The sequence below is a fragment of the Physcomitrium patens genome, chromosome 12 (genome assembly GCF_059467195.1).
Source record: "Physcomitrium patens ecotype Gransden chromosome 12, ASM5946719v1, whole genome shotgun sequence".
NCBI classification, from domain to species: Eukaryota; Viridiplantae; Streptophyta; class Bryopsida; order Funariales; family Funariaceae; genus Physcomitrium; species Physcomitrium patens.
The window spans coordinates 4,151,826-4,166,915 of NC_143421.1; the positions used below are offsets into that span (position 1 = coordinate 4,151,826).

General features: G+C 36.9%; 1 protein-coding gene across 1 annotated transcript; it reads left to right on the forward strand.

The window, feature by feature from the left end:
- Positions 1 to 11,560: 11,560 nt before the first annotated feature.
- LOC112289991 (L-type lectin-domain containing receptor kinase VI.2) lies at positions 11,561 to 14,765 on the forward strand. Its single transcript, XM_024535818.3, has 2 exons — positions 11,561 to 12,427; positions 12,836 to 14,765. Exons 1-2 carry the CDS (start codon positions 12,235 to 12,237, stop codon positions 14,293 to 14,295), a joined length of 1,653 nt encoding a protein of 550 aa, XP_024391586.1. The 5' UTR covers positions 11,561 to 12,234; the 3' UTR covers positions 14,296 to 14,765.
- The last annotated feature ends 325 nt before the right edge of the window (positions 14,766 to 15,090 follow it).

Sequence of the window (15,090 nt, forward strand, 5' to 3'; positions counted from 1 at the left end):
GAAAATAATATAAAGAATTTTTTTAAAATATATTTTTTTTAAAAACTATATAAAATAACAACATAATTTTTATTTAATTAACCATAAGAGTTCTTAACATTTGTCAAAGGTTGATAATTATTTCTTTTATTTTATGCTATACATAGAAAGAATTCTCTTTCATTCATATCAGATTGTTACGGACATACTCATGTAAGCTAGTAATTACATATATAAATAAATAGAAGTAAGTAAAAGTAGATAAAAGTAAGTTAATTCTATAGTATTTGATATGAAAGCTTCCTAGAAGCTTCATAGATGTTGCTTTGACTTCATAGGTGTCGTTAATTGATTTTTTGGATTAAAAACGTGATCAACAAGTTGGCCATGAGCCACACATGTTGTTAGTTTGAAGACCAAGCTAACTATGTGGTCCACACGTAAAAAAACTTGCCTTGTAAGTCAAGCCAAGTATCCTACAAAGTCAACACGTATTGGAGGTCCTATAGAACGTTGCCACGTAGCTCCTAGTAAAATAGTATATATAGAGACAAGAGTGAAGCCTTCTTCACTCTTGTTAATTCCTTTCTTATTTCCAGTCTAGTTTCAAGAGTCGTCATGTTTTCTAATCTTTGGCAATAGCCATTCTAGTTCAATATATTATCACCTTTTGTCAAGGACAAAAATTCGATGAGGGAAAATATACACAAAAAGGCTATCTTGATATAATAAGACAAAATATAAACAAGTATGTATATTAAAAGAAAACTGGAATGGCTATTGCCACAAGACAAGAAACTAAAGACTCTTGAACTTGGACTAGGAGCAAGAAAGGAGTTGACAAGAGTGAAGAAGCCTTCACTCTTGTCTCTATATATACTATCTAACTAGGGGCTACGTGGCGACGTTCTGTAAGACCTCCAATATGTGTTGACTTTGTAGGACACATGCCTTGTCTTACAAGGCAAGTTTTTCTACGTGTGGGCCACATAGTTAGCTTGATCTTCAAGCAAACAACATGTGTGGCACATGGCCAACTTGTTGACCACGTTTCTAATCCAAAAAGTCAATTAAAGACACCTATGAAGTCAAAGCAGCGTCTAGGAAGTTTCTAGGAAGCTTCCATATTAAATATTATAGAATTAACTTACTTTTATCTACTTTTACTTACTTCTACCTATTTCTATATGTAATTATTAGCTTACATGATTATGGCCGTGACACCTTTGAGTGATTTTTATGTATTTTCGAGTGACATAAGAGTGTATTGAGATTATCTTTCTTTGGGATTCATATCTTTGATAGTTTGACAAGAGTGATAACATATTGTTTCTGTCTTGTTCTAGAACTGAGTGGATTACCCCACTTCTATTATTGTATTTTGAAGGTTGCAGATTGCCTACCTTGAAACAAAAAATCTTGTTTTCTTACATTGATCTTTTTCTTAAAGAGAGTGGATTATCCCTCTTTGTGGAATTTGTTTTTAGAGGTTGTGGATTACCTTCCTCTTATTTAACTTTTGAATTTGTTTGAGTTATCTATGGAAGGAAAAATCATAGATGCTATATTTGGTGGAAGTGAAAATAGATTTGTAACTATTGCAGATCTTCATGAGTTTGTTAACATTCTTAGGATCGAAATTTCACACATCACTAATACTAATTATGGAAGTACTATTCCTACTACTATGGAAGAAGTTCAGAGTCTACGCCAAGAAGTTGTGTAGTTGAAGGAAACAAGTCGATCAGCCTCGCAACCAAATTTCGGGAGTTTTACTTCTATATGCTTGAGGGAGGCAAGGATTAATATGCCTGAAAAGTTTGACAGAACAAGATCAAGATTTCGAGGGTTTTTGCAACAAGTTAAACTCTACTTAAGATTGCATCCTTTCCAATACCCTAATAGATTTACTCAAGTTGGATTCATAGGTGCACTTCTATCTGGAAGTACTCTCTCTTGGTTCATATCTTTGATTGAAAAAGATTCACCACTGCTCTATGATTTGAACTCATTCTTTGAAGTATTTATGGCTATATTTGGAGAAAGTGATCGAGAAAGGATAGCAAAGACCAAGCTTGTATCACTATGACAAGGATCACGTTCAGCCACTACGTATGCCGTTGAATTCCAAAGTCTTGCTTGTGATGTGGACTAGAATGATAAAGCCCTTATCAATCAATTTTGCTATGGATTAAAGAATAATGTCAAAGATTTATTATTGTCAATACCAAAAACAGATTCTTTAGAATAATTCATTGCTCAAGCTATTCCATGTGATAATCGTTTATTTGAAAGATGTTAAGAACAAAGATATGGATGGAGAGGAACCAGTCAAGTCATGGCAACACCTTTTAAGTTTTTGGAAACCTTTCCATCAAGGCGAGAGCTAATACAAATTGATACGATATATTTTAAATCCCTCACTGAGCAGAAAAAGACTCGATGACGTCAAGAGGGCTTATATCTATATTGTGGAGAAGCTAAACACATTGCTCAACATTGTCCAAGGAATCAACGCAATCACAAAATGAGGAGTACGATTGCAAAAGAAGACAATGTGTCTGAAAACGAGTTCCTCCAGCTACAATAGGGACCGTGAGGTTGGAACCATGTACAACACCTAGTCAAGGTCTTATTCTCTCCTCAGATCCTTTACCTTCTTTTACAATAGATGTTTGTTTAGGATCCAAAAATCATAAAGTCTTTGCATTATTAGATTTAGGAGCCTCAGTTGTTTCATAGATGAAGACTTTGTCAAAAAACAAGAAATATCATTAGTCAAGAAAATCAAATCCATACATGTGGAAGTCATAGATGGTCATTCATTATCTTTTGGTAATGTTACCCATGAAACTGTTCCTTTAGATGTAGTAATTAAAGATCATAATAGTGTAGTAATATTTAATATGATATGATCTCCTTTGAATCTAGTCATTTTAGGACTATCCTGGTTAAAAAAGTACAATCCTCAGATAGATTGGATTTCCCGTAACCTTAACTTTTCTAATAGTTTATTTCAAAATTCTATTAATCAAGAGGAAATATATAAGTCTAGTGCATCTAAGCCCTTACTAATAAGGGCAAGAGCTTTCATGCATGCAGCCAAAGAGGGGTCATCTTTTGCTATATATGCCATGTCCATTTCAAATAGTGAAAAGACGTCAAGTGGTATTCCTAGTCAATATTAAGAATTTCAAGATGTTTTTGAGAAGAAGAATGCAGATATTCTTCTAGAACATCAACCTTATGATTGTTCAATTGATCTTCAAGAAGGACCTCAACAGCCATTTGGACCAATCTATAGCTTATCACAAAACGAGTTGGCTGCACCGAAGGAATATATTGACGAGAACTTGGCTAAAAACTACATATGCCATTCAAAATCTCCAACAAGAGCACCGATCTTATTTGTGAAGAAAAAAAATGGATCTCTATGGATGTGCGTAGACTATCGGGGCTTTAATAAGATCACTATCAAAAATAGGTATCCTTTACCTTTAATTTTAGGACTTCTTGATCAACTCAATCAAGCAAAGATCTATACAAAAATAGATCTACGATGAGTATACAACTTGGTCCGCATCAAAGAAGGAGATGAATAGAAGACTACTTTTCAAACTAGGTATGGATATTTTGAATATAATATCATGTCTTTTGGACTCACAAATGTTCTAGCTGCTTTTCAACATCTTATGAATGATGTTTTTTGTGAGTTTTTAGATGATTTTATCGTTTGTTATTTAGACGACATTCTAATCTACTTTAAGAACATAGAAGAACATGAATTCCATGTTCGTCGTGTGTTACAAAAACTAAAAGATGCAAGATTATATGTCAAGTTGGAAAAGAGTGTATTCCACACTATCCAAGTTGACTTTTTAGGATACATCATTTCCAACGAAGGCCTGATGATGGATCCCAAGAAGGTCCAAACTATCATAGATTGGAAGATTTGAAGAACAGTACAAGATGTGTAATACTTTTTGGGCTTTGTAAATTACTATCGAATCTTCATGAAGAACTTTTCTCAAGTTGCAACTCCACTTACGAGTTTGACTTGTAAAGACAAATTTAAATGGAGTGAAGAAGTTGAAGTAGCGTTTGATGCTTTAAAGAAGGAATTTACTTTTGCACCAATCTTGTATTGTGTCGACTTCTACAAGGTATTTTTTATGGAAACAGATACATCAAACTTTGTCTTTGGTGCTGTTTCGTCACAAATAGGAATAGATGACAAGCTCCATCCAGTAGCTTTCCATTACATAAAATTTTCAATAGCTGAGATTAACTATGAAATCCATGATAAAGAGCTTCTTGTAATTGTGGATTCATTTCAAGAATGGCATCATTATCTAGAAGGTACCTTAAGTCCAATCACCGTATACATGGATCATAAGAACCTCAAATATTTCATGTCAACATGTGTATTAAATTGTCGTTAAGCTCATTGGAGCATGTCTTTATCTAGATTCAAGTTCATCATCACTTATCAATTAAGAAAACAACAAGGTTTATCCGATGGCTTATCTAGACATTCTTATCTTGCACCAAAAGAAAGAGATGCAACTTTTGAGTAACAAAGAATGGTTCTCTTAAAGTTGGAGCAATTTCATCTTCGAGCAATAAAATCAACACTATCTATTGATTTAACTTTTCTCAAGCAAGTCCAATTAAGTATGTCTTCAAACCCTCTTGTTCATGATATCAGGAATAATTCTTTTAAATCTCATGATCTCTCTAAATTTGACTTCAAGAACAACCTACTCTATTTTGAAGGACGTCTATATGTTCCAGAAGGAGAAACATGTTTATGTATTCTTCAAGCTCATCACGACTTTCCAGCAGTAGGATATTTTCGATACAATAAGACTTTAGAGCTGATATCTAGGGATTTTCGGTGGCCTCAAATGTGGAAGGCAGTTAAAGATTTTGTACAATCATGTGATGTTTGCTCAAGATTGAAAAATCCTCGTCATCGACCTTTTGGACTTCTTCAACCATTACCCATTCCAAAACAACCATGGTCTTCTATTTCTATAGAATTCATCACAAATCTTCCAAGCTCAGGTTTTTATGACTCTATATTTGTAATAGTAGATCGCTTCACCAAGATAGTATATTTTGTGCCATGTATAAAATCCATCACAGGTGAAGAAACAGCTAAGCTTTTTATTGACAATATCTGTCGCTATCATGGATTATTAAAGGATATTATATCAAATAGTGGAACTCAGTTTGTATCAAGATTTTGGAGAACCCTATTTAAGTTTTTACGAGTGGATATAAAACTATCTTTGGCTTTTCATCTTCAAACTGACAGACAGACAAAGCGCGTAAACCAAGTCTTGGAGCAATACTTAAGATATACCATCAACTATTAAAAAGATGATTGGACAATTCTTTTGCCATTGGCAGAGTTTGCTTATAGTAATACGATACATTCCTCTATGCAATAAACACCTTTCTGTGCCAATTATGGTTATCATCCATGACTTGACATGTTTGATTTCTCAAAAGTTGATAATCCTGCGACAGAAAATATAGCAAATCAGTTGTTAAAGTTACATACAACAATGAAGGAGCAATTAAAAGAACCTCAAGAACGAAAAAAGATAAATGCGGATGTCTATCGAAAGGAATAACTACCATTCCACATAGATAATAAGGTATGGTTACTTCTTTCTAATATCAAGACCACTCGTCTTTGTGATAAGTTGGACTATCGAACGCTTAGACCATTTTCTATTTTTATACAAATCAATCCAGTTGCATATCGTTTACATCTATTAGAGTCAATGAAAATCCATCCAATATTCCACATGTCTCTTCTTCAACCATACAAGACAGTGGACATACTAAGAAGAAGACAAGTTCTACCTCCTCCTATAGAAGTCGACAATAATGAAGAGTTTGAAGTGGAAGAAGTTTTAGATTCAAGGCGGCACGAAAATAAATTAGAATATCTTATCCATTGGCACGGATATGATATTAGTGAACGCACATGGGAGCTAGTAAAGAATCTTGTAAATGCAACAAAAGCAGTGGAGGCTTTTCATCAACGACATCTATCAAAATCAAGATAAAAAAAATTTTTTATGAAAGAAACAAGATCTAGACAAGATAGCATTCTACTTTCAATCCTTGTTTGTAGCTTCTTTGTAGTTGTGATGCTTAGGAGATGGAGAACCAACAACCAACGGATTCGACTCAAGAGCCTTCATTTGCTTACTTGTTGGACGAGACATTATGATTCTTACAACCTTTAAGACGACACAATCGAAATGAAGATCTTTAAGAATGACATGTTCTTCTTGGAATAGATGGCGAGATGCAATGCGTTTGGTATCATGACCTTGGAAGGGACTCTTGATGTTTGGTGATTTTGCTAGAGGTAGGAACAACTTCTGATGGTATTCCAAATGTATTATTCGAAGGAAGTTATGAAGGCCTCTACAATGATCAAATAATCGGGTGGTCTTCTTGTCCTGGTATGGGACACTACCAATGGTTGAGAGGCCCTATCAATCATCTTCGAAGAGAACATAGATCAGAGTATGTCGCAAATACAATTTGTTGTATATAGATTTCCTCAAGATATGATGACCGCTCCTCGTGGAACTCATCCCTACAAGGAGGGATAATGTCACGGACATACTCATGTAAGCTAGTAATTATATATATAAATAAATAGAAGTAAGTAAAAGTAGATAAAAGTAAGTTAATTTTATAGTATTTGGTATAAAAGCTTCTTAGAAGCTTCATAGACGCTGCTTTGATTTCATAGGTGTCTTTAATTGACTTTTTGGATTAAAAACGTGGTCAACAAGTTGGCCATGTGCCACACATGTTGTTAGCTTGAAGACCAAGCTAACTATGTGGCCCTAACGTAGAAAAACTTACCTTATAAGTCAAGGCAAGTGTCCTACAAAGTCAATAAAGTCAACACATATTGGAGGTCCTATAGAACGTCGCCACGTAGCCTCTATTAAGATAGTATATATAGAGACAAGAGTGAAGCCTTCTTCACTCTTATCAACTCCTTTCTTATTTCCAATCTAGTTTCAAGAGTCGTCATATTTTCTAGTCTTTGGCAACAGCCATTCTAGTTCAATATATTATCACCTTTGAGTGATTTCTAAGTATTTTCGAGTGACACAAGAGTGTATTGAGATTATCTTTCTTTGGAGTTCATGTCCTTAATAGAGATTGAAAGAACAGAAAGATAGTGAACATGATGGCAAATCCATTGTAAAAAATTAAGCAACTTGAGGAACATGGCAACCTATACCATAACACCTCATGTCTAGTACAGAGTCTATAGCAGGGAAATGGTACCACACTTGCACACACATACATTGCCAAGACTAATCCTCGTTTACAAATGAAGCAGTAGACTTCTTTGAGAAATTGTGGTATTCAGGAAACTTATTAGTCCTGGTCTTACACAGTTTTGTTTAGGTTGGTTTTGGGTATAGGTCCTGGCTGAGATCTTATGGTCTATGTATTACAACTCTGCAGCAAAGTTTATCTTTATTTGTTTCAAAAGAAAAGAAAAAAAGAAACTGCAGTAATCCAATTTAGTCTCAACGCTGTTCTAGCCTCCGATTCATTCTTACACATCCGCACTTCGTAACACAGTCTGAGAAAGGTGGCACTGTTATCTGTTTCCAAGCTGTTTTTCCGCCTGAGTCTCTACTAATCTCGATATTTGGGACCTCCTAACTTTGTATTCTTCTGAAATATCCCATTGATGTGATCGTTAACATCAGTACAGTAGCACACTGACGACGCCGGTTCACTTGCTTTACAGTATTATTTAAATAAATCGATCCAATTGACAGGAGCCTAAATTAAGAGTTGACGTTGAAGCAGCCTTTAGCTGAATCCATTTCTTCGCAATAGTCCCTCGGTATGCACTGTTTCGTCGCACTCGTGTCACACGCATCCAATTATTTTAGTCTAAATTAACAAGTGCATGCCAATCAGGACCCTCCAACTGACCAATTCCGCTGGCAAAAGTGGAACATCCCACCACCCTATATTCTCCACCCACAAATGCGAGCTGTGAATCAGATGAATACGATCATGATCAGTCTACGAGTGTGTATCTATTTTGCAATGTCAACTCACACGGGGTACCGATACGATGAGCAGAGGGTGATACTGTTCAGAAAAAATCTTCACAACCGTCTGAAAACGAGAAACTCTGGACTTTTCGTGGATTGCTCAAACGAGTCCAGCAACGCGACTCCGCTGGTTGGTGCGATGAAGCCAGGGTCCATTCTGTTTGCACCGTTGCTATGGTTGTCCTCGAGTAACACGTAGCGGCGCCTAATGTGCACGATCCAAGTAGGGAATCGGGGGGTTCCTCTTCGCCAGCCGTGTATTCACAGCGGTACTGATACAGTGGGTCTCTGTATTGCCAGATAGTGAGGGTCGTCGGCAACTGTTGCTTGCATTGTCAGCCCTGGTTTCATCGGCACCGCAGTTCCCATCACCTAGATCCTCCACCTGCGTGTACGGCTCCCTTCTTTCACTCAATTGTGTCCACGTGTGGCCAGAACCATCTCTTGAACTTGAATCTGAGTCTCAGATCTGGTCAACAAATATTATATAATATGTATGCATGGCACTACTAGTTGCAGATTTTGTACATGTGAAGCCAAGTGTTCAGCTTTTTGTTAACCTACGGTTCAATAGTTTGCCTTTAAAGCTGAGCTTTCCAGATGCTGTACTCGAAGCTCAGAGTTCAATGGCGTGACGTCGGTTTGTATTTAAGAAGTAAAGAATCTTACTCACTGCAGAGTATGCGTTTAATCGACAAGTACATTGCATGTATTGTACACAGATTGACTCTGTATTTCTGGTCGTGAACGTGTTGTTTTCCCATCTTGTGTCTTGGGTCTGTTCATTGTTCCTTCAATTTGTTGCTGGTGTTTGTCAGCCTAGTTTTTATTTTTATTAAAAATTACTTGTTATATGCTTAGCAAAAACTATTGTATAGAATGTCTAAGTTGATAAATTTGGTGTAATTCATAAAATGGACAAATATTGTATATACATGCAAATAAAATACATATATCTGTGTGTATGTGTGTGTGTCTGTGTGTATATATATATATATATATATATACACACAATTTATTATTTTTTATTTTATAGTTTTTACATGATATTTTTATTATTAGTATAAAGTTCACAACTTAGCCTAATGTTACTAATTTTGATTTTAGATGTATTTTACAAGCTTTAATTCTACAACTAAAAGTTAAAATAATAGTTAAAATTTATGTTTTCTATTATTTAAAATAACTCATCTAAAACTCATAAATCTTGGGCAATTTTTATTTAAAACTTAATTCTAGTAGTAAGTTTTAAAGTATACAATTTTTAATTATACATGAATATGTGGGTAATGTTTTAATATTTTTTTAAAAAATTACCGCACAATGTGATCAAACTTGATTACTATAGTTCATAAATTTATTTAATTTTGGCTTTAGTACCGTGCTGTTAAAGTACTATTTGAAAGTGATGATATTTTTGATTTGTAAGATAACATCAATAATAAATCTTAGGCAAAGTTTGTCATCTTGTCCTTGAGAGTGTTGGAGTAAAAGCTTTTGATTGTACAAATCTTTTGTCAAGTAATATTTTTCAAACTATATGTGCAACAAGATACTTACCTCAAAACATGGTTAATAACAATATTCAAATATTCTTCTACTTTATAAAATCTAATAAAAATTAAATCAAAGATTATTATTTTTTATTTTTAATAAACGAAATAATTGTATTCATGATATATATATATATATATATATATATATATAGAGAGAGAGAGAGAGAGAGAGAGAGAGAGAATTTCCATCCAAATTTACATGTGTTAATTAATAAAAAAATTGTCAAATGTTAAAGATCATTATGTTTACCTTATATTTTGTAAAATGTTCTGCACTTATTATTTAAATTCTAATAACCATAAACTACCTCTATGTTTCAATTATATCATATTTTTTGCAAATATTTTATTTTATTTATTATAAAAATATAATTAAATAAAAAATATCAAAATAAGAATATAAAATGTAATATTTATATATTTTTAAAATACTATTTTCAGACATAGCGTGCAGAAAAAATTAGTTGATTAAAAATTTTATTTACATGCATTACATAGAATAAATAAATCATAATGACTAATTTTTATTGTAATAATAAACTAAGTATTCAAGTATTGTAAGTTTTAATTTTTAATTTATTTTTTCTAGACATATCACAATGCTTCTTGAATGCTAACTTTATTATATAAAAAATTATTATATACTTAATCATCACAAGTACATAAAATAAAATTAATTATAAGTTCTTTTAATGATTTTTTTATGTCCACGAAAAATCCAACGTACAAATAATATAAAAAATTCAATAGTATTGGTCTAAAATAAATACCATAAGGTAAGTTATAATGATAATTTTTTGTTTTTTTTTTTGAATAAAAAACAACTAGAGTATATTTATTGCAATAATCATAAAATGTATACATAAACAAAACATGACTACCTTAACTCTCATATATTTGATTGAGTCAGACCTAAAAATATAGAAATGATACATAACAACTTTTAACATACTTTGTTATGAACCATCTAAGGAGTAGATAACAGGACACTTTTTAAAAAAAAAAACTATGTTGCTCTAATGTAATTTCTTCCCTACTCTAGTGCCTATTATTTTTTTTCTAAAAGTTTTCTGATTAGATGAGGAGTTTTAGATTTTTTTGTATGTGATGTCCCGTGCCATGCATCCTTAGTCTTTCTTGTGTTGATTTATATTCACTCCAAACCTCTACTTTAAATATTATAACGTTTCTTTAAGTTTAATTGACCCACAAGCACACTTGTATGATAAGGATCCACCTATTCCTCTATGTCTTCAAATAAGGAGATAGTATATAATTGTATACCAAAAATTGCTTATTTCTATGTGAAGACCTTCCATAGCCCCTACCTACAAAAAGTCACACAATTTGGTGCATTAATGACGAACTCTACTTCCAAATTTTATGACCTTGCATGCTCTTCCCGAATCTACGTAGAATGCTTTCCTTATTGGGGGGGGGGGGCAATTCAATGGTCATGGAATCTTGACCCTTTAAATCACAGAAACAAGACACTACCATTATTCCAAAAAATAGAACATAAATTTACAGCAACATGGGTTCATTGCATCCCTTCCAGAAAGACCAAATTATTTGTCTAGAATAAAACTACCTTAAAATGAACCCAGTAAAAACTAATAAAAACATAATATCAAAATTATTTAAAAAAACAAGTATAATATAGAAATAGAGTTATACAGACAAAGTCAAGGTAAGGAGGGTGAAAAAGAAAAAAAGCATCTGAGAGGGGACCTCTCAGAGCCCAGCAATATCTGGATATTATTGACGAAGCATTCCCCGGGAATAGGAAGAATGTGGATAAAGCCTTAAGCACGGGTTTCCATGACCGTGCCTTGTGAAAAAGTAATAGGAAAAAAGGTTAATTGGTGCGAGTGGGGACGAGCGAGCGAGCGAGCAGGCGCTACCATCACGCGAGGAGGCATGGGCGCCGGCTCTCAACAACTCTCAAGTGTAGCTCGGTCCCGTCCACCTCGTGCCCGCCCGCCTGCCCCCCCCCCCCCCCCCCCCCCTTCGGAGTTCGTCGTGGGGTAGTAAGCCCTCTCTCGTACACAGTGCCCATCGCTAGAAGGGTTCAGAACGGGGGTGTGTTTTTTATTTTTGTTCTGCTAAGTTTGGTTGAGAATTGGGTGAGTTGGACGACTTTGCATCTGCGCGGTGTGAAGTTTCCAGTGTTTGTAGCTCGTGAGCTGCAGTCTACGCTTGTCTTGTATGAAATCCGTGGAGAGGCGATGCTTTTGGAATCTGTTGTTCCTACCTCGCTTGATACCAGGCGATGCTGCGTAATCATGAATGCTTGTGGGTGGGTATTAGTGCAAGGAGTTAAGAGATTTTCGTTGTGCGGTGGGTTTTGAGTGCACGTGATTTGTTTGTTCCGATCGCAGGCGGTTTCGGGGGGAGGGGGGGGGGTGTGTTTTTTTTAGTGGTTTGTTTGGGAGGAACTGTTGCAGTCATGAGTATGTAGTGTGTAGGGGATTCGGATTATGTGGAATTGGAGGAGTTGCAGAATTCGGTCTGTGGGAGTACTTGGACAGGGAATAAGAGTGGCATGAGTTGCAAGTAGAAGCGGTTTCAGCATGGCGCAACGTTTAAGGGTGCTGCAGACGTTGATGCTGCATTTGTTTCTGGATTTTATAACGGTGCACCATGGCGCAGCAACCATGCATACAGTTGGTGGTGAAACTCAGAGGTGGGATTACCCTCCGAGAGACTTCTGGTACGAAGAGGTTTGGGCGAAGAGCATCATCTTCAGAGTTGGCGATCAGTTAGGTGTGTGTTACGTCGTGCTTTCCATTACGCTCACCCTAATTCCTTGGGACTTTTTATCTGTATTGTTGGGATCAGGTTACGTTTCTTCGAGTTTGATTCGCCGAATGCTATCCTTTTCCGAACCACCAATTGACATTGCACAGAATGTTAACCATATGGGGCTTTACTGTTCAGATGATCATAAGCTTCAAACACTAAGCTTATGTACATTGTTCACGAAACAGAATTAGTAGTGGCTATTGATTATTCAGAACAGCGCGGTTAACTATTCATCTTAATGAGACTATCCTCGTGTCCTTGACCAACTCACAGAGTTGTTGTCATCGTTCTACGAATTACAACATCAGCGGAGAGGGCAGTTCGCTTATTTCTAACACAGAATATGGCGTTTGGTGTGATGATGTTCAGTCTTTAAATACAAGCAAGGCATTCACAATGTTGCGGTTGTTGCATCACAAGCGGGGTACGAGATGTGCAATTTATCAAACGTCATCAATACGTATAACTCTGGCACGGAAACGATGGACCTAAACAGGACAGGATGGTATTACTACTTCTGCGCTGTTCAGGAACACTGCAGCAATCGGAATCTGAAAATGAAAGTATACGTCAATGAGAGTCTTGCTGATGGGACTCCTTCCGGGGGTGGCTCGAGTAAAAGCATCGTCATAATCGTTGTTGCAGTAATTATTGCTATAGTAGTGATCCTTGTTGCAGTAGGAGCTGTTTGCTATTATAGAAGGCGCAAGGGACTAGACGACTTTCCGTGTAGCCACAGAAGCGGAAATTCTGGACCTAGAAGCTCGACGTCGATACCAATCGAAATTCTTGGAAAGGATGGTCCAAGGGAGTTCACATTCAGGGAGCTAGCTGCAGCGACAAAGAACTTCTCTCGGACGGAGTTGCTTGGGCGTGGCGGATTCGGTAGCGTGTACAGAGGAACTCTGCGCGACAAATCCCTCGTGGCCGTGAAATGCATTGCGAAAGATTCACAGCAAGGGGAGAGCGAGTTCCTGGCCGAAGTGCTCATCATTGGGAAAATTCGGCATCGTAATCTCGTTCCGTTGCGAGGCTGGTGCGCGCAGAGGGAGAAGCTGCTTGTGGTGTACGATCACATGTCGAACGGAAGCTTGGACAAGTGGATTATACCTTCGCAGGATGGCAAAGTAAAACCCGCTTTGCAGTGGAATACTAGGTATAGCATACTCAGTGGCGTTTCGGCAGCGTTGTCGTATCTGCACGAGGAGTGGCAGCAATGCATTTTGCATCGCGACGTAAAGCCGAGTAACATTCTTCTCGACGACAAATTCAATGCATATTTGGGGGATTTCGGTATGGCTCGGTTGGTCGATCACAACAAAATAGCACACTCGACTATTGTGGCGGGGACGATGGGGTACCTCGCCCCTGAGCTGCCGCACACGCACAAAGCCACAACGAAAACAGACGTGTTCAGCTTCGGTGTGCTCGCTCTCGAAGTGGTATGCGGACGACGAGCATTCGACCCCAAATTGCCGCACGACGAGGTCTACTTGCTCGACTGGGTGTGGTCGATGCACCAGTGCGACCAGCTGCGCTCATGTGTCGATCCCCGCCTCGATGACGACTTCGACGATATGCAAACTAGGGTTGTCTTGCACATCGGACTGCTGGCATGCCACCCTGACCCTGGGTCCCGGCCCAGCATGCGCTTCATCCGACAGGTTCTAGACGGCGACCTGTCAATCCCCCAAATCCCCGGGAACCGTCCCGTGATCTCCTACTCATGGGGCTCCGGCTCACAATCCACGCAAGTAAGTAATTCCATGGACCAGAGCACCGATGGGATTTCCCAATCTGATAAAGCACCCCTAACTTATCCACGATAGGCGTGTCAGCAGTGCGACTCTCGATTCAGCGCTTCACGTCGATTTTGCGGTTGTTTCACTTTGTTTTGTGTACATGGTGCTCGAACAATCCGAAGCTCAGACTCCAGGCTTCACTTTTGTATCTCACGCTACCCAATCGCTGCCAAGCATGTCTTTTTACTTCTTTGCCAGCTGCTGAAAAAAACAATAATACGCCGCTAATTGCACAAAATTCAGTGTTTGTGGGGGTGCTTGTTGCAATCATCCCTGTCATTTGAGCCATTATTTCCAGCTCTCTCTGCAGCTCTGACGATCCATGTAAAGTCGAAGCTTTCATAACTCCTCTCTCCCCTTCTCTTTATCACGACCCCTAATTTCTTAAATTTGTAGTTTTTGAGTAATCTGTAGATGTGAACTGAAGAGTAATTGCGGTTTAAAGTAAACGAGTATGTACAACATTCAAAGTTAATGTAGGGAATCATTTGTTTGTAGCTTCTAATGTTTTTGTTGTTTTTGGTATTGTTCTCATCTGCCTCCGAAGAAGTTCCTGAGCAGTGTGCTAGTAATTTGTTTACCATCCTGCATTCATGAGGGAGATTTTGAAGAGTGTCCGGATGGAATTTTTTCTCAAGAATTAGACTGGATATGTTTGAAAGGATCAAAAAAACCTGCCATTCTTAAAAGGTGGAATATTCAAAGCAGCCGTTTAAATGGATTGAGTGGTTGGATCTTTTGAGTGATTTTGGAAGAATTAGCTTTAAATAGAAGATAGTTTTTACATGTGTATTTGCTTATTGTTGGCTTGTCTCTAATTTT

Coding starts and splice junctions, on each gene's coding strand:
- LOC112289991 (XM_024535818.3), top strand. CDS start 12,235: ATGGCGCAACGTTTAAGGGTGCTGCAGACGTTGATGCTGCATTTGTTT. Junction 12,428..12,835: donor CAGAGTTGGCGATCAGTTAG/GTGTGTGTTACG, acceptor GATGATGTTCAG/TCTTTAAATACAAGCAAGGC.